Below are 20,189 nucleotides of genomic sequence, written 5' to 3'. Positions count from 1 at the left end.
TACAATTCATATCACCGTATACGTTCAAATATGAAAATAACAACAATATTTTTTATCATACCTTTTGGAAAAAAATAGCCTAATTTACAAAGTAATGTTTTAAAAAAGTAATGAAAAAAAGGTAATGTTGAAAAAAGTAATGTAAAAAAGTAATATTTCAATGTAATTGACAAATTAATTATTCGTAAATATCAGAAAAATCCGAATTTTCTTGAGAAATGGTGATATCCGTTAGCGATAGTACTGCTTATGCCACAGATTGATACGGTGTCGTGCTCATTGGTGCTGCAGGTGCTCATTGGTGCTCATTGGCAAAAGCGCGCGTTCGATTGAGTGCATATGTACATTCCGATGCCCAGTATAGTAACTCGAAGCGCGCTGCAAACGCGGCGGTTGATGTGGAAACTACAAGCACCGCGTTTTGTCGACGCTTTTTCAAAGCGCGCGTTTGCATGTGTACTATCCCAAAGTTTCTATGTATGTGTCCAACGTGCGCTTGACAGCCGAGCGTTAAACGCGGCGTTTAACGTCGTCATGTGTACAGGCCCTAAGTTTGGGCGACACTCTTGTCTTATTGTATGATCGTGATCCTTTTGCTTCTTCCTCATACGTTAAAATAACATTACCTCTATGGTCTATTGTCTATTCTAATAATTCACTAATAATATTGTAAATTCACCTCACTTTTTTCTTACTTTTTATAGTCATTCGATTTTTTTCTAATATTGCTTTCCTCACATATTCAAATAAGATGTGTTTGGTACTTGAGCGTTCTTTAAGGCTGTGCAAAGGCTAAAAATAAACTTTTACTGGTGATATTTTTCAAAGTTTTTCGGTTTGTATATCATCAAGCTATCAAAATGAAAAAGTTTTCTCAGGAAAACATTTTTTTCCGATCATAACTTTTTGAGATATGAGCTCCTAAAGTTTAACTTGAGATTTAGAGGATAGATTCTTCATAGTATTGTTGATCTAGTAGAACAAAAATTTTCTGAAAATATCAATTTTTGAAAAAGTTATTCAATACCAAAAATAACTCAACTAAAAGCTGTTTCTGTCATTTTTGGTAAATTGAATAACTTACTCAAAAATTGATATTTTCAGAAAATTTTCGTTTTACTAGATCAACAATACTATGAAGAATCTATCCTTTAAATGTCATGGATTTATCTCTACCGAATTTGGAATGTTCTGTCCCAAAAATTCAAACTTTAGGCGCTCATATCTCAAAAAATAATGATCGGAAAAAAATTGCATAGTTGCCTGTAAAGTTGGTATACAGGCGAAAGTTTTACGTGATAACGACTTTGAGTGGTAAAATAATTTTAAAGTGAATATTCATTCCTATAGTTGGAAGAAGGATGAAATAATAGTAACAATTTAAAACATTTATTTATACAAAGAATTATATTTAAAACATTAATTTTTACAAAGAATCTCGCACTGAATTTCATATTAACAAAATTTTATTTTTACCTTCACACATCCTCAACAAAATCACTCTGTCTCTCTCGCTCTTAGGCGGGCTAACTGTGCTCGATTCAATTTTTTACATAGCAAGTCGCGCTCATTTTTTCAAGTAAAACAAATTATTATTGGCTGAGAAACGATTTATACTACTTTTGTTATTGAAAACTACCACAACATTGTGATTACTACAACATAACCTATTCACTTATACCTATTATACTTACACTTATACCTATTCACTTATACTTATTCACATAACCTATTCACTAAGTAGTGGCGCAGTCGCAGGAGATTGCTCCGTTTCACTCTCTCTCCAGGTGAATGACTTCGGGCTGCTGTTGCGTTGCTCGCCACTGCTCCTATTCGTGCTCTTTCCAGACGACTGTGAACCGAAACGAACGCTCTCACTCGCTCTCATTGTGAGCGCATAACGTGGGAACGTAACGCAGTTTCTTGAAGTGTCACCCGGCAAACCAATTTATAAGACTTTGTCACGTCAAAAATATTTTCCTGAGAAAACTTTTTCATTTTGATAGCTTGATGATATACAAATCGAAAAACTTTGAAAAATATCACCAGTAGAAAGTTTATTTTTAGCTTTTGTACAGCCTTAACTTGTTTGAACACACGCAATTATTGAATTATAAGTACTCAAGTATGTCTACTAAGTTTTTGGAATTAAATTAATCTAATTCTACACTTTTACATAACGATCTCTTATATAATTAGATACTACCTAATTAATCTTTTACGTAATACCTCTCTCCAACTTACCTCTGGAATGAATTGTGATGGGTCTATATTTCCCAAATGAGAACTACACATAGCCTAAAAGTTATTTATATTTTTCTTAATACCTCTCTCGAACTTACCTCTGGAATGAATTGTGATGGGTCTATATTTCCCAAATGAGAACTACACATAGCCTAAAAGTTATTTATATTTTTCTTAATACCTCTCTCCAACTTACCTCTGGAATGAATTGTGATGGGTCTATATTTCCCAAATGAGAACTACACATAGCCTAAAAGTTATTTATATTTTTCTTAATACCTCTCTCCAACTTACCTCTGGAATGAATTGTGATGGGTCTATATTTTCCAAATGAGAACTACACATAAAAGTTATTTTGATCTCTAATAAATTTCATGAAGTTTAAACTTAAACTCTCCATTTTTTTAATTTTTAATCTAGGGTATGGTCTGAAATTTTAATCTATAAATAGATATAATATCTACCATTGCAATCACGCCTCTCACTTTTGCAGTGACGTAACATCCACCGTTACGCATTTTAGAAGAAAGTTACATTAGAAGAACGCATTTTTGAAACTTACTAGACTAGAACTGGTTGTTTCATAAAAGGCAAAACATAGTTGAGCGGTGAATTGATTGATTGATTGAGTACTTTATTTATGTAGATTACAATATATACTGGCTTATACACTTATATACAATAGCTTACAATACAGCAAAATTATAGATGAATTTACATAATATAGACTAAGAAAATAATTATTGAACTGTATATGATATGAAAAAGCAAAAAGCAATTTGTAATATAATAACTATAGATAATAATCATATTGTTATGCATCTACATAAATTGGAGGAGCTTTGGACATATCAATGTCCATTCTTCGGAAAGAATATTAAAAATATCCTCCCCACTAACGGAAGGGAGAGAAGGTAGAGGTTGCGGAGAAGGTAGCTGAGAGTATTGAAAAGTAATGCATGTATCTAAAAATAATATCGCCGCTTCCTTCTACCTTGTAGGCTACCCTACCTTCGTCGCTTCACTATATTTTGACACATTTGAATACATACATTATAATTCACCAATCTCATCTACCTTCTCAGCTCGACTAAGCTCTGACACATTTGAATACATGCATTTTTTTCAACAATCTCATCTACTTCTCCACTCGACTAAATTTTGACACATTTGCATACATGCATTATATTCACCAATCTCAGCTACCTTCTCCGCTCGACTATATTACAGACACAACTTACACCCCCGCGGCGTGGGGAGGGGGATCAAGCAATTTTTATTACTGGTTATGATGTAGAATTGAATTCTAAGCACTTTTGGTTCAGTAACATTTTCCTGTCAAACGCACGGTTCGGGAGATATTCGCCGTCTTTGCTATTTTTAGGACAAATTTTTTCGAGTTGATTGAAAACAGAAAAAGTTGAATAATAAGCCCTTTTGATGACTGAACCAGATGTAGAACACAATTCTGAACACATTTTGTTCAGTTATGTTTTCCCGTCAGACGTACCGTTTACGAGTAAATTGAGCCTAATGCTAGGACAGTCAAATTTTTATCCATCAAAGATATGGTAGATGAAGCTATCAGTCTGGTTATAAACTGAGTCTGGTAATTAATATGAGGATAAATAATCATTTATATACACTTGCGCTCAGATGGCAATCAGACCATAAGAAGGCTAATGAGGAATTAGGAATCCTTATGCCTTTTCATATAAAACTTGACAGTTTGGCTTCATTTTCCAACTTTCAAATGAAGAGCCAGCCGGAATGGTGATTTCTTGTAGTGTGGAATCGAGGTGATAGGTTGTCGTGACCGGCACCCTCGTAAAAATATACCATTGCCGTCAAGTTGTCACCCCGACTACTTGTCACCTACTGGACCGAAGGTGCCAACTACTCATGACCGTAAACAACAACTTGACACCTCGCGTCAGAGTGTCCCTCCGACTAGTTGTCACCTCCTTAGAAAGGAGACAAGTAGACGGGGATGGCTCACGTCAACTAGTCCCCTAAAAACCGGGTTTAAAAGGGGACAGGTTGACGGGGTGGTACCTAGTCGCGTACCCGACTATATTTTGACCAAGGTCTATAAATACAGGTCATGACACTCGTGTTCCTTATGGAGCGGCCATTATGTGGGGTCTTTATGGCGGTACATTTGAAATATTCCAATTTGCTCATAACAAAATCTTGCATTATGCTTTTTAAAAACAATATTCTGGTTCAGATAATATGTAAATTCAGGTTTTCGATGTTTTAATGAAATTTCAATAATAAATTGTTCAATAATTCATTTTTTTTATTATTGAAAATTATTCTAATTCTTGTAACTTGTTATGATTCATAAGGAATTAGGACAACAGTCAAACCTCAAAAAGATTTTGAAGTTCCCAATCTAAAAATCAACAATTCATTCCTAGTTGGAATCTAAATATTCTGTGGGAAGAATTTATTTTGCAATATTCCTTGAACAATATAACAACATAACACTTCTTCATCTTCATGTTATTCAATCTATAATGTTAACAGCTGATAAATTTGAAAATTGGTGAACCAGAACCCCATAAAATGGCGATTTTGCAATGCATCACGGGATTGTGTCATAACCTGTATTTTTTATATACCTTGATTTTGACACATATGAATACATGCATTATTTTCAACTCTTTCAGCTACCTTCTCCCCTATCCTCTCCCTCTCTCCCTTCGACGCTCAACTATGTTTTGACGCTCACCAACTACAAAAGTTTCTAGTTATCATAAACATACCAAGAAACATGTTTTTGAGACAGATTTGGCTAGTCTTCATTTCAATTATTTTCAGCCTTGACTGAAAAGTCAAGTTTAATTCAAATTTAATAAATTTAATTTCATTTCATTTAATAAATTTAATTTAATTTCAAATCTTAATTAATAATGAGAAACTGTATTGGCGTTATAGCAGGCAACTTTGAGAGCGTTGGAAGAGGCTAAGCGACTTCATTCGTCGGTGCTGAAGCGGTCGAGTCCGGACGTCAACTGGGAGACTTGGGATCAGACCGACCTGGAGTACGAGGACGAAAAGGTTCTGGAAAAGAGACGACAGCTCTTGCAGAGGGAGTTGGAGCTACAGATGAAAAGGGAGGAGACAGAGAATTCCACCAGAAAAGGCTTTCGTCCAAAGCACTTGCTTAGAAAGGTCAATGTCACAAAGCTTAGTCATTTTTATCTGAAAATGTTATGAGGTAGAAATTTCATTTTTTCTTCATGATTTCATACCACCTAGCGAGACTAATTGCTATTCTAATTTGACTTAGATTGAAAAGAATATTGATTGTGAAGGTAAGGCCCATTGGTTCAGCCTTCTATATCGGTGATGGATTAAATTAAAGTTATATATCTCATATTGAACTAAATTAACTGAAGGGTCAAAAATCCTGTAACTGTTTGGAGCTTACACATTTCATGAGCTATCACCATCTCAGTCATTGCCCCCTGTGGATTGGGGGAGCTTTGAGTCGTTCATCGTACTCAAGAATGTGTTGAAAACCAGAATTAACCCACAGTATCCATGCTTGTCGTAAGAGGCGACTAATATGGACCTCAAGGCAACTCCAGAAGTTGCCTTGCCTTCAAACCCACGGGATCTGCACCATCAGGGCAGTTTCGGAGGGGCAAAAAGAAAAAACCAAGAGACCAGAGATGGGTGAAACTCCAGGCACAAATGTGGGTCTAGGGGCTGAGTCAAGGGTGACCGGGCGCCCTAGAGGCAACTTGGCCACCCCTTCCTCAGCGGTAGGACCTTCAAATAAGGCCAGGAGTGAAACTCACGTAGGTCACGAGGACAAATCAGTCTGAAGAAACTGCCAAGCATATCACACTGGATTGCAACAAGCAACCGGGTGATGAATGGGATGTTAGCATAGGGAAAAATTCCTGGTTCTTGTAAAGGACACAGGTATTTGTTTGCCCAACCTACACACTACTTGGGAACACAATAAGCTTCGGTTGACGTGTGGGGTTCTTTGAACCTTTGGATCCTTGAATCCGTCCCTTCAAAATCATAATCATAATCTCAGTCATTAGGCTATTACAATAAATTTTGAATGTATTTTGTTTTTCTTCTTGTATGTACAGTAACTTTCACAATTTAAAGTTTGATTTTTTACTTTCCTTGCCCTATTACCATAGGTAAGGAAAGTATTGCTTTCCGAAAAAAATTAAGGTACCCCAATTTCTGAATTTCTATACGTTTCAAGGTCCCCTGAGTCCAAAAAACTGGTTTTTGGATATTGGTGTGTGTGTATGAGTGTATGTGCGTCTGTGTACACGATATCTCATCTCCCAATTAACGGAATGACTTGAAATTTGGAACTTAAGGTCCTTTCACTATAAGGATCCGACAGGAACAATTTCGATCAAATGCAATTCAAGATGGCGGCTAAAATGGCGAAAATGTTGTCAAAAATAGGGGTTTTCGTGATTTTCTCGGAAACGGCTCCAACGATTTTGATCAAATTCATACCTAAAATAGTCATCGATAAGCTCTATCAATTGCCACAAGTCCCATATCTGTAAAAATTTCAGGAGATCCGCCCCATCTATGCAAAGTTTGATTTTAGATTCCCAATTATCAGGCTTCAGATACAATTTAAACAAAACAATTCAAGTGGAAAAGATTGAGCATGAAAATCTCTACAATTAATGTTCAGTAACATTTTCACCTAAAATTGAAAATAAGCTCAAAATTCAAGAAAATGTGATTATTCAATTACAAACTGTTGATTCTATTAAATCATTCACTATGAAGAGATAGCTGACCTCGTGTGTCTCCAGCTTTATTGTCCTGTCACCAGGTGGCTCAAATCTTTGAATAGTAGACTTGAGATGAGTGGGAACACTAGCGTCAGGTGATCAATTTTCATAACGGCTAGGAAAGTTGTGTGAGTGCGCCACACCAGATTTTTCTTCATTATTTCCTACCACCTAGCTAGACGAATAAGCTATTCTAGTTTGACAGATTGAAAATAATATTGTTTGTGAAGGTAAGGCCCATTGGTTAACTCTTCTATATTGGTGAAGGATTAAATTAAAGTTTATATATCTCATATTGAACTAAATTAACTGAAGGGTTAAAAATCCTGTAACTGTTTGGAGCTTACACATTTCATGAGCCTTTCACCATCTGGCTATTACAATAATTTTGAATGTATTTTGTTTTTCTTTTTGACTGTACAGTAACTTTCACAATTTAAAGTTTGATTTTTTATAATTATTATATTAAACATATAATAGTATTATATGGATATAATTATTCTACAGGAAGGCGCAGGGAAGCAGAAAAATTTGATTTTTTTAAGATAACATCGGAAATATACATGTGTTTTTATTTGGTGTCCACAGCTTGCTATGAAAACCGTGGAAATACAGTGAAGTTCAATTTTCCTTGATCAACAGTGACAGTCCAACTCACATTTACCTTATTATCATGATAGATCAAGGAATTCTCCATGAACTTCAATCCTTTTTTATGTATTTGCTCATGCGACTGCCGACGACCGAGAAAGAGTATCATTGATGCTTATGGGATTGTTCACATATATTCAGTCTGACAATGCGTGAACACTCACGTAAGAATCAAATGCGTTGTTTGGTGGTCTTCGGCCACGATCGCATAAACGAAAACCGAGATTGATTGGCTGCCTCTATCCTTTCAGGGCAAAGTTAGACATCGACTAATTAATTTATTAAGTTAGAAACTTATTAATTGATTGATAAATAAATATATTAATTGATAAATATATAAATATAAATAATATATTGATTGATTGATAAATTGATTGATTGGCTGTCTTTATTTCACCTTGGAGGACGAAGTTAGGGGGCAGTCGGTTCTATCTCCCACCTATACAATTCTAGTTTAACTATTATTATTATTTTTTAAGGGACGGATTCAAGAATCCAAAGGTTCAAAGAACCCCACACGTCAACCGAAGCTTATTGTGTTCCCAGGTAGTATGTTAGTTAGGCAAACCAATACCTGTGTCCCTTACAAGAACCAGGAGTTTTTCCCTATTCTAACATCCCATTCATCACCTGGTTGCTTGTCGCAATCCCGTGTGATGTGCTTGGCAGTCTCTTCAGACCGATTAGTCCTCGTGACCTACGTGAGTTCCACTCCTGGCCTTCTTTGAAGGTCCTTCCGCTGAGGAAGGGGCGGCCAAGTTGCCTGTAGGGCGCCTGACCACCCTTGACTCAGACTCTTGACCCAAATTTGTGCCTGGAGTCTCACCCATCTCTGGTCTATTTAGTTTTTTCTTGTTGCCCCTCCGAAACTTCGCAGGGTCAAAAGCCTCACCTCTCCCAAGAAGTTTTGCCTAAATGGCCGCCCTTCTTTGAACAGTGGTGAGATTTGGTCTCTTCACCCACAAACTCGTGACCTACGTGAGTTCCATTCCTAGCCTTTTTGTAGTCTCTTCCGCTGAAAGAGGGGTCGCCAAATTGCCTCTAGGGCACCTGGTCACCCTCGACTCAGCCTCTTGACCTACATTTATTCCTGGAGTTTCACCCATCTCTGGTCTCTTGGGTTTTTCTTTTAGCCCCTCCGAAACTGCCCTCATGGGGCAGATCTCGTGGGTTTGAAGGCAACGCAACTTCTGGTGTTGCCTTGGGGTCCCTTTTAGTCGCCTCCTACGACAAGCAGGGATACTGTGGGTCAATTCTGGTTGTCATCACATTCTTGAGTAAGATGTTCGACTCAAAGCTCCCCCAACCCACAGGGGGCTAGTTTAACTATCACTACATCATAAGTAGATATCAATTACATTACCTGAATAAGAAATTAAATGAATAAACTACCTAATTGATTAGAAAATATATGGCCCGGTCGTTCAAAAGTCTGTTAAATTTCAATTTGGGAAAATTTAAACTATTAAACTAAACATTTCAAATTACTAATAATATATATTTTCACAAATTATTAATTGATGAATGATAATATCGAGTGACCTGGCTGGTTCAGGTCTGGTGTCAGAGTTTTCAAGTCGTAACTGATCAATTTCAGGGCCTCTGACATGACAAATTTGATGAATTACTATTTGACAGAGTGTATGATGGTGGTTGTTGTAGGACGCATCGAGCTCATCTTCGTCTTCACTGTCGTCGTCGACCTCCACAGACTCGTCGACCAGCAGCGACGACTCGTCGTCCGGCTCCACCAGCTCACCCAGCGCCGTCAAGCGCAAGGCCAACGCCAAGGCTAGGAAGTCCAAGCGGGACTCCACCTCCTCCACTTCAGACATCGACAGAGTGTCCCGCAAGAAATCAAGGTGCTTTACTTCAATCTTACAATGCCTGACTTAGTTCTTGTTTTTTTCATACTCCTGTATTTTAAACTAATCAATAAGTAAGTACTTATCATGCATTCAACTAATGTAATATTTTATGTACAATGCCTGACTTTGCTCTTGGTTATTTTATATTCCTGCATTTCAAGGCTGTGCAAAGGCTAAAAATAAACTTTCTACTCATGATATTTTTCAAAGTTTTTCGATTTGTATACCATCAAGCTATCAAAATTAAAATATTTTCTCAGGAAAACATTTTTTTCCGATCATTACTTTTTGAGATATGAGCGCCTAAAGTTTAAATTTTTGGGACAGAACATTTCAAATTCGGTAAGAGATAAATCCATGAGATTAAGTGGATAGATTCTTCATGATATTGTTGATCTAGTAAAACAAAAATTCGATGAAAATATCAATTTTTGAGAAAGTTATCCAATTTACCAAAAATAATTTTCTTAAAAATTGATATTCAGAGAATTTTTGTTTTATTAGATCAACAATACCATGATGAATCTATCCTCTTAATCTCATGGATTTATCTCTTACCGAATTTGAAATGTTCTATCCCAAAAATTTAAATTTTAGGCGCTCATATATCAAACAGTAATTATTGGAAAAAAGTGCTTTCCTCAGAAAACATTCTCATTTTGATAGCTTGATGATATACGAATTGAAAAACTTTGAAAAATATCACCAGGAGAAAGTTTATTTTTAGCCTTTGCACATCCTTAAACTAATCAATAAGTATGTACCTAGTACTTATCATCCATTCAACTAATGTAATATGTTATGTACATTAAAACAATTTGTTCATTAAAACTAATTTACTATAGTAAGTACTATTTTAATAATGAATAAAGCCTGGTTTTCATTAGTAGAGTCAGTGGTAGAGTAGTAACTATCTTGTGAACTCTCCCAATGAAAACGTTCATGGTAGAGTAGAGTACTAGTTTTTAGTAGAGTAGAGTGGGCTAGCACCGTGGGATAGTACTCTACCACTTGCCTTCTCCCACCACCGTTTCTCACTCTACTCTACCACTATTATGCTAATGAAATAGTCTCAAGCTAGTAGAGTAGAGTCAGAGTACAGTATTGAAATTTTAAGGTTAGTTCTGTTCACTAGACAACACATTTAACCTACTATTCTCAATTGTAGTGAAAACAGTTACTCGACCAAGTAGAGTAGAGTTAGTATACCAGTTACTCGACTACTAACTCTACTAATGAAAACCAGGCTTAAGTACTTATTATTTATCCAAGTATACATAGTAACACAGGTTTTCAGCCAGGTCACTCCGTGTTTCCGGATGGGCATGTAAAACTGTTGGACCCCGGATGATACAGTCTGTAACAGTCGTTAGATCTATTTACAGCTTAAATTCAGGCTAGGTGAACTTTCCAATATGAGACTCAACAAAAATCTATAAGAATTCACTGTAGTAACATAGTTAATACTTTGAAGACTGATTGGCCTTGACCAGGTTAGGTACTAGGAAACCTATTGAAATGTGATGGACCATTAAACCTAATATTTGATGGTACATTCATTGGCTGTAATAATAAGTGTCCTAGAAACTGGGTCCTAATTGTACAAATTAATATCGTAAGATTCACTTCAAATTGTCACCTTCTTCTCAGCCTTTTCCCACTCAGGTGGGGTCGGCGTTTTGGGTCAGTCGCTTCCAGGAGTCACGGTCATGGGCTTCGTTTGGTGTTAGTCCTTTCTCTACACGATCTTCGGCGATACAGTTTTATCATTCATAATTTTTATGAAGTACTTATTGTATGTATGAATCAGTAAAGTTTTCCCATTTCTTCCTAGATCTTCCCCTCTTCCTAGTGTCCTCGACTTCTAAGTGGTCGATCTTTTTTCCCCACATAATCGTCCTCACTTATCTCCACATGTCCTTACCACTGCAGTCTTTTTCTCGCATTTTATTTGATATTTTTGTACCCTTCATTCTGTTACTTATTTTTTCATTTAGGATTCTATCCCTTCTAGTTACGCCTCAACTCACTTCAAATTGGCAACATTCTAAATATTGTAACAACAACTCTTCTCATCCAATTAATACTGTAATTATTATAATTATTATTAATTATTGTAACAATGTATGTGTCGCTATAGCAACACATACATTGTTACAATTACATTATAGGGTGTCTGATAAGTCACTCCCTACTTTTATACAGCTATAATTTCTTTATTTATGAACCAATTTTGTTAGAACTACATTTGTTAGATAGAGCACTCTTTGAGGTTGTGTTTAACACCAATTTTCATTTGTTTCAGTTTAAAAATGCCCCCTCTCTTGACTGTGGGTGAACGAGCCAAAATAGCAGCTCTGAGTTCTGTTCTGGGGATCTGTGGTGCGAGTACAAAGGTGGTGGAGGGCTGAACGAGGGATCCATGCAACACTGAATTCAAAAACTGTTGAAAATTGCCATTCCAAATTACTAACAACAGGGAGTGTCGCAGATGCAAGACGATCAGGAAGACCATCAACGTCAAGGACAGCAGAGAATGTTGACAGAGTTCGTGAAATGTTCATGAGGAGCCCTAAGAAATCACTGCATCAAGGATCTCGTGGCTTCCATGGTTTAAAATTAAGATCTTTCTTAAGAATCGTTGCAACAGAGTAACGTGAAAGACCACTTTCACGAGATCCTTACGCAGTGATTTCTTAGGGCTCCTCATGAACATTTCACGAACTCTGTCAACATTCTCTGCTGTCCTTGACGTTGATATTCCAGATCGTCTTGCATCTGCGACACTCCCTGTTGTTAGTAATTTGAAACGGAAATTTTTAACAGTTTTTGCATCCAGTTTTGTATGGATCCCTCGTTCAGCCCTCCACAACCTTTGTACTCGCACCACAGCTCCTCAGACCACATAACGAGCTCGTTCTTCCACAGTCAAGAGAGGGAGCATTTTTGAACTGAAACAAATGAAAATTGCTGTTAAACACAACCGGCCACATAACGAGCTCGTTCTTCCACAGTCGGAAGAACGGCTAGTTCTTCCACAGTCAAGAGAGGGGGCATTTTTAAACTGAAACAAATGAAGATTGGTGTTAAACACAACCTCAAAGAGTGCTCTATCTTACTGTAGTAAGATTACTGTATCTAATGTAGTCCTAACAAAATTGGTTCGTAAATAAAGAAATTATAGCTGTATAAAAATGGGGAGTGACTTATCAGACACTCTGTACATTACATAAATACACATTGTTACACACGTTGTGCAAACATTTTCATTTATTCATAGACAAGTGATACAATGCAGGTAAAACAACAGGCATTCACGCAAAACTGCTTTAAACCTTAATTTGGAATACACAGTCTAGAGGTTATGTGAATGATAACTTAATTCACACACTATTTTGAGTCCAAAAAATGTATGTACTACAATAATTTTGAATTTATCAGATTAATTAATTTCAAAATACAAATCCAAACAAAAATCTTCCTTCATTATAGGTTAATAAAAAACATTCGTAAGGCTAGAAGCTCCTTCATCACGTATTTTAATCGAATTCATCTACTCCACTAATATTTTACCGAAGCAAGTTAGTAGAGTTATTTTGAAACACGAATGACTTTTTTTAATGATTTGCAGGGATGGAAAGAAGGGGAGATCGTCGTCGTCCGCGCTGAAGAAGCTGAGTGGTGTGAGGAGGAGTGGAGGGGATGGCAAGAAGGGCTCCACTCCTCCGTCGAAGGGTGGCGGGGGGCGTCGCAAGGCGTCGCTCAGTCGCTCGCGAAAGAAGTCGCCAGCGTCACCGCCCCCGACCAAGCGCCTCCCTGCCACCCCGCCGCCTCCATCTATCGGATTCAGTTTCGCAAGCAAGTCTGCTAAAGGATCAGCCAAAACTGGTGCGTTCAGTCATAGAGAAAAGATAGTATAGGAAGGTATAAAGAGATAGCTTTAGGGTAGGCACACACCAGTTAGTCAAGACAAGACAAGACACGTTTAGTCACAATACTTCATATAGTTGCTTATGGAGTCTATAGTTTGTGTAAAGTAAGTTGAGACTTGGCCCTCCATCCGAAGAAATTACAGGGTTGCCAAATCGTGTAAAATTGCAACTTTCTCAAATTTCCAATTCAACGTCAGAATTGGATGTAGAATATCATCCCCGATATCCTATAGTGAGGTCCACGTTATAATGACAGTATTTGATCAACTTTGGTTTTGCTATCCTTGTCTATCATTCGACAAAGCCGGTGGTACTATCCTTTTCTAGGTCCACAACAATGCCAATTATGTTGTTGACAGTGTAGAAATATAATTATAATATATGCAGAGAATCGGCATCGCTATTCTTCTATCTTTATCCACTGCCATTATAACGTGGACCTCACTATAGTAGCACTAAAAAAGCTTCAGGGTTGAAGGATTAAAAGGATATTTAACTTTTATTATAAAATTGGAAACATCGCGAAGATTAGTTTTTCTTTTGAATATCACTTCTCTCAGTATCATGGGGCGTCGTAATGCGTAATAATTTTATATCAAATTAACTGGGAGAATGTCTCCTTTCTATTGGTGTCTGGATCATTTTTATCCGACTTATAGCTATTAATTAATGATTATGTTCATCAATGTCGAGACATTTCGAGCAGAAAACATGAAATTTTCGACATGCTAGAAACTTTTTTGTTTCAAAAGATAAGTAGGTGGTGAAAGCGAGAAAGTTTCTCACAAAGAATTGAAATTATTTTTCCTGAATTTCGACCCTCATAAGGGGGTGACTTAGGGGTTGTAACTCGAATATTTTAAATGTAAAAACCCATTGTGTGGTACATCATTGTAAAGGCCTTCTCAAAACTAGAAAGATGATGTGAATAAAAATTTTCTATGATACTTTTATTCAAAATGGCGGCTGATAGAAGTTTGAGTTTTTAAAGAAATAATTGATAAATTTTAATCAGTCGCAATTTTGGATAAAAGTACCATAGAGCATTTTTATTGATGTCATCGTTCTAGCTTTGAGAAGGCCTTTAAAATGATGTATCACACAATGGGTGTTAACGTTCAAAATATTTGAGTTACAACTCCTCATTTCTTTAAAAACTAGAACTTCAATCTGCTGCCATTTTGGATACAATACAAGTATCATAGAACATTTTTGTCGATGCCATCTTTCTTGTTTCAAAAAGGCCTTTGAAATGATTTACCACACAATGGGTGTTTACATTTAAAATATTCGAGTTACAAACCCTAAGTCACCCCCTTATGAGTGGTCGAAATTCAGTTGGACGTCAAAAGGTAGAGTATTTGACCAATAACTTATCCTGAAAGTTACAGTATTTTATCTACAACAGTCTCCAATTTATTGAAGGATTCCCATATATATGACTCACTCTGTATATCCGTTTATAATATCAATCAATCAATTTTTATTCCAATCAACACAATACAATATACATGAAAAAATTCGAACAAAAAAAATCACAATCAAAAATAAATTTTCAATGAAATTCAAAAACAGGCTTCATGGCAGGGTGTGCTAAAAAGAAAGAAAGGAAGAAAGATACCTAGCCAACTATGGTTTCCCATGTAATAGGCAGGTAGAGGGTTTAAAAGTACGGAAAGAAGGGGTGAATAGGAGAAGAAAAAGGGAAGTATTGGAGAAGAAAGTAGGAAAAAAGAGAAAAAAATGTGCAAAAATTGTAAGCGAGTCCACTTTCAACAAATGTATCTAAAAGAAGTGGCCTTGAAAACAGTAGTTTGGGCAGAAAACTCGAGATTCATACGTCGATATGGAAGAAAAAGTTACTGTATGTCCAGGTTTTTACTTTCCTTACCCTATTACCATAGGTAAGGAAAGTATTGCTTTCCAAAAAAAATTAAGGTACCCTAATTTCATTTTTTCTATACGTTTCAAGGTCCCCTGAGTCCAAAAAAATAATTTTTGGGTGTTGGTCTGTGTGTGTGTGTGTGTGTGTGTGTGTGTGTGTGTGTGTGTGTGTGTGTGTGTGTATGTCTGTGAACACGATAACTCCATTCCTAATTAACCGATTGACTTGAAATTTTAAACTTAAGGTCCTTATACCATGAGGATCCGACAATAAGAAATTCAATAAAATCCAATTCAAGATGGCGGAAAAAATGGCGGATAATTACTAAAAAACCATGTTTTTCACGTTTTTCTCGAAAACGGCTCTAACGATTTTCTTCAAATTTATACCATGGATAGCTATTTATAAGCCCTATCAACTGGCATAAGTCTCATATCTGGGAAAATTTCAGGAGCTCCGTAATATTCTTGAGAAAAATGGCGGATAATGACTAAAAATCCATGTTTTTCACGGTTTTCTCGAAAACGGCTCTAACGATTTTCTTCAAATTTATACCATGGATAGCTATTTATAAGCCCTATCAACTGGCATAAGTCTCATATCTGGGAAAATTTCAGGAGCTCCGTAATATTCTTGAGAAAAATGGCGGATAATGTCTAAAAATCCATGTTTTTCACCGTTTTCTCGAAAACGGCTCTAACGATTTTCTTCAAATTCATACCACGGCTCTAACGATTTTCTTCAAATTCATACCATTCTTGAGAAAAATGGCGGATAATGACTGAAAAACCAGGTTTTTCACGGCTTTCTCGAAAACGGCTTTAACGATTTTCTTCAAATTTAAACCATGGATATGGATATGGATATTCATAAGCCCTATCAAATGACATGAGTTTTTTTCTTGGGAAAATTCAGGAGCTCCGTAATATTCTTGAGAAAAATGGCGGGTAATTACTAAAAAACCATGTTTTTCACGATTTTCACAAAAATAACTTGACCGATTTTTTCAAATTCATACCCTGTATAGTTATTTATCAGCTCTATCAACTGGCATGTGTCTCCTTTCTGGGAAACCAATGGGGGGTCCACCCCATCCTTGGGAAATGGACTTAGTAACCTCCTTCTCGTGCATGAGGTAGGTAGGTAGCGCAGTTCATAAAAAGAACACATAGTCGAGATATTTCATCTGTAGAACAGCTGTTTTGACGACTTTAAAAAAATGACGACTAAAAAAATCATCGAATTTCACAATAAATTCACTCAAAGAAAAAGTACTTTGAAAACAATTATATATACACATATTATACAGAAGTCTGATCGTAGTTTCAAATATGAGCAAGGAAAGTTGTGTGAGTGTACCACACCAGATTTTTATTTCTAGTTTAGTTTTTCTACTAATCTTAGAGTCTATAATAATATTAATATATTAGTATTTACGAGTATTATACAGTACCGGTAGTGTAATGTATCGATAATGTTCACAATTTTCTGCCTTACGATTGTAATGAAGATTATATTGAGGTAGATATCTCTTTACAGTTTACATGAATAGGCATGAAATTGTTACAACCTCATCTACTCAAAATCTATATTTCTAGATAATTGGCAACCAAAATTATTAATTTGTAACAATCGCAAGTCGTTCTATTCAATTACTGATCGGTTACATAGGATTTTATGAACATGTTTCTTGTTCATGACTGCAGGTTCAAGCTCTCGACACGCTGCGTCACCGCGGTCGGGCAGTAGGCGCTCGATGTCGGTTGAGCGGAAGCACAACAGGAGTCTGTCGCCGCGCGGAAGCAACCGCGACAGGGAGAGAGACAGAGACAGAGGACGCTCCCGGAGTCCCAAGCTCAAGAACAGAGACCGGTCGCCCACTCTGTCGCGTCGGTCGGGCGACACGTCGCGGTCGCGTCGCAAGGAGTCGCCCGACGTCAAGTCGCGTGACAAGAGACTGGCCAGGAAGAACTCTCCTAAGCGAGATAGGTTTGTAAACAATCTGGTTACTTAGAAAAATAGATATCTATAAGCAATACGAATACTCATTCAAGTATTCGAATACAAATACTCATTCAGGTATTCGAATACGAATACTCGTTCAAGTATTCGAATACGAATACTCATACAAGTATTCGAATACGAATACTCATTCAAGTATTCGAATACGAATATTCATTCAAGAATACGAATACTCACTCAAGTGAGATTTCACTTTAACTGTTAGCATTTCTTATGAATAAATCAATTGCAATACAAGCAATATAGATACAAACTAAAGTGTGATTTAGGGCCGGTTTCCGAGCTCGGGATTTAGCTAAGTTCTAGACTTTAAACAGCTGGAGTCAGAAAATTAGCTTTCCAAAACGGGGCGTAGTCGCAGTTTTTATAACAGTAGTCGCAGTTTTTATTTTCTCATTTCTATAATTGGAAACGTTTTTCCTTGACGAAATTAAATATTTCTAAATAGCTGAAACTTTACAATACTTTCTCTTTATTTTATTTTGTGTTGAATTTTCTAGTTTTTTGAAATTTAATTCAAACGTGACTTTGACAATGACTACGACTACGCCCCGTTTCGGAAAGCCAATTTTCTTACTCCAGCTGTTTAAAGTCTAGAACTTACCTAAATCCCGAGCTCGGAAACCGGTCCTTAGGCTACTTAGAACTGTCTGCTCTAGAACTGTTAGCCGGTCAGATAGCCGAGTTGACTAAAGCGTTGCAACCTCCAGTCTGCTAGTGCTACCTGGTTGCGGGTTCGAATTCCATCGAATAGGCATGGACGTTTGATCATCTCAAAATATTCACCCTCGCACTTCCCATTACCCACGCACAAGCAAACAGCTCATGTGGGGATCATCCGTAAAAATAGAAAAATAAGCTTCGGATTAGACCGGTATACGTATATAAAATTATTTTATTCGTAAACTGTCCTTACAACAGCTGGCGTTAATGTACATCATTATAGAAGTAACATCGTTGTTTGTAGAAAAGCAATACCCACTGTAGTGAGATTCTCTTAAGACTTTCAGCATTCCTTATAAATGACATAAATGCTTTCCATTCACCCTAAGTATAGTTTAAAGTGAATATCGCTATATTTACTTTTGTTAAGAATCTCTGTAATTCAAATTTTTCGGTATTCAATTTCTCTGAATCTATTGTTTATTGTTTTTGAAGGGACGGATTCAAAGATCCAAAGGTTCAAAGAACCCCACACGTCAACCGAAGCTTATTGTGTTCCCAAGTAGTATGTTAGTTAAGGGCACGCCACACCAAGCTCGCTACCGCGGCGGTAGCGAAGTTTTAAAAATCGCTAGCCATGTATTCAGGTTGATCGCGCCACACCGAGTTCGCTACCGCGGCGGTAGTACGGCGCACTACCACCTACGACCGCCTGCTAGGCGATTCAACAAAAGTTCGCTGAGAGGTAGTACGGCGGACAAAGCGAGCTCAGTGTGGCGCGCTCAACCTGAATACATGGCAGGCGATTCGAAGAGGTAGCGCATGCGCACAGAGTGATGACTCATTCGGCGTTCATCCTTGCAACACAACGCAACTAGTACGTCTCACTCCCCCCCACTACTAGACTCACTACTCGGAGACTACCGCTAGCGGACGTTTTTCGGTGTGGCGTGCTCAGCCGAGAAAACTACCACCAGCGGTACTACCTCGGTGGTACTGGCGAGCTTGGTGTGGCGAGTCCTTTAGGCAAACCAATACCTGTGTCCTTTACATGAACCAGGAATTTTTCCCTATACTAACATTTCATTCATCACCTGGTTGCAATCCTTGTCACAATCCAGTGTGATATGCTTGTCAGTCTCAACAGACTGATTAGTCCTCGTGACCTAAGTTAGTTCCACTCCTGGCCTTCTTTGTAGGTCCTTCCACTGATGAAGGGGCGGCCAAGTTTCCTCTAGGGCACCCGGCCACCCTCGATTCAGCCTCTTGACCCACATTTGTGCCTCGAGTTTCACCCATCTCTGTTCTCTTGGGTTTTTCTTTTTGCCCCTCCGAAACTCTGCAGGGTCAAAAACCTCACCTCTCCCAAGTAGATTTGCCGGAATGGCAGCCCTTCTTTGAGCAGTGGTGAGTTTTGGCCACTCCACCCACAAACTCGTGACCTACGTGAATTCCACTCCTGGCCTTTTTTTAGGTCCTTTCGCTTAGAGAGGGGACGCCTAACTGCCTCTAGGGCGCCCGGCCACCCTCGACTCAGCCTCTTGACTCACATTTGTGCCTGGAGTTTCGCCCATCTCTGGTCTCTTGGGTTCTTCTTTTTGCCCCTCCTGATAGGGCAGATCCCGTGGGTTTGAAGGCAATGCAATTTGTGGAGTTGCCTTGAGGTCCATTTTAGTCGCCTCCTACGACAAGCATAGATACTGTGGGTGAATTCTGGTTTTCAACACATTCTTGAGTAAGATGATCGACTCAAAGCTCCCCCAACCCACAGGGGGCAAAGTTTCTGAATCTAGTTGGAGTTGAATATTTTTCCTTATCCTTCCATATGCTGCAAACTTTAGACAACTCACTGTCTTCCAAAACTACTCACTTTACACTTGACTATCCTTCGACTGACTATAATTTACTAGTATTAATTTGGTCTCATTCGTTCGTATAGTTTTTCACATAAAATTATGCTAGATCAAAAGTGGTTGAAAGTGGAGCCAACGCCTTACATCTTGTAAATACTTGAATCGAAATCCTTGGTGAAACGGTGTGAGGACTAAGGAACCAGGAGCGAATCACACACCATCGCAGTATAATATCGATTTGTTTTCACCTAACTAAAAGGTCCGTTTACCAGATT

At 37.6% G+C, this 20,189-nt stretch overlaps 1 protein-coding gene across 1 annotated transcript in view; it reads left to right on the top strand.

The window, feature by feature from the left end:
- The window catches only part of LOC111044056 (zinc finger CCCH domain-containing protein 13-like), a 52,419-nt gene that overhangs the window by 7,398 nt on the left and 24,832 nt on the right, over positions 1-20,189 (top strand). The window contains exons 4-7 of the mRNA XM_039425457.1: positions 5,188-5,424; positions 9,354-9,553; positions 13,191-13,447; positions 17,083-17,365. Of these exons, the coding sequence (XP_039281391.1) occupies positions 5,188-5,424; positions 9,354-9,553; positions 13,191-13,447; positions 17,083-17,365 (977 nt within the window). The remainder of the gene's footprint in view (positions 1-5,187; positions 5,425-9,353; positions 9,554-13,190; positions 13,448-17,082; positions 17,366-20,189) is intronic.

This window comes from Nilaparvata lugens, chromosome 3 (genome assembly GCF_014356525.2).
Source record: "Nilaparvata lugens isolate BPH chromosome 3, ASM1435652v1, whole genome shotgun sequence".
Classification (NCBI taxonomy): Eukaryota; Metazoa; Arthropoda; class Insecta; order Hemiptera; family Delphacidae; genus Nilaparvata; species Nilaparvata lugens.
Note: the sequence above shows the minus strand (reverse complement) of the source record. Positions and strands in the feature narration are given on the sequence as shown.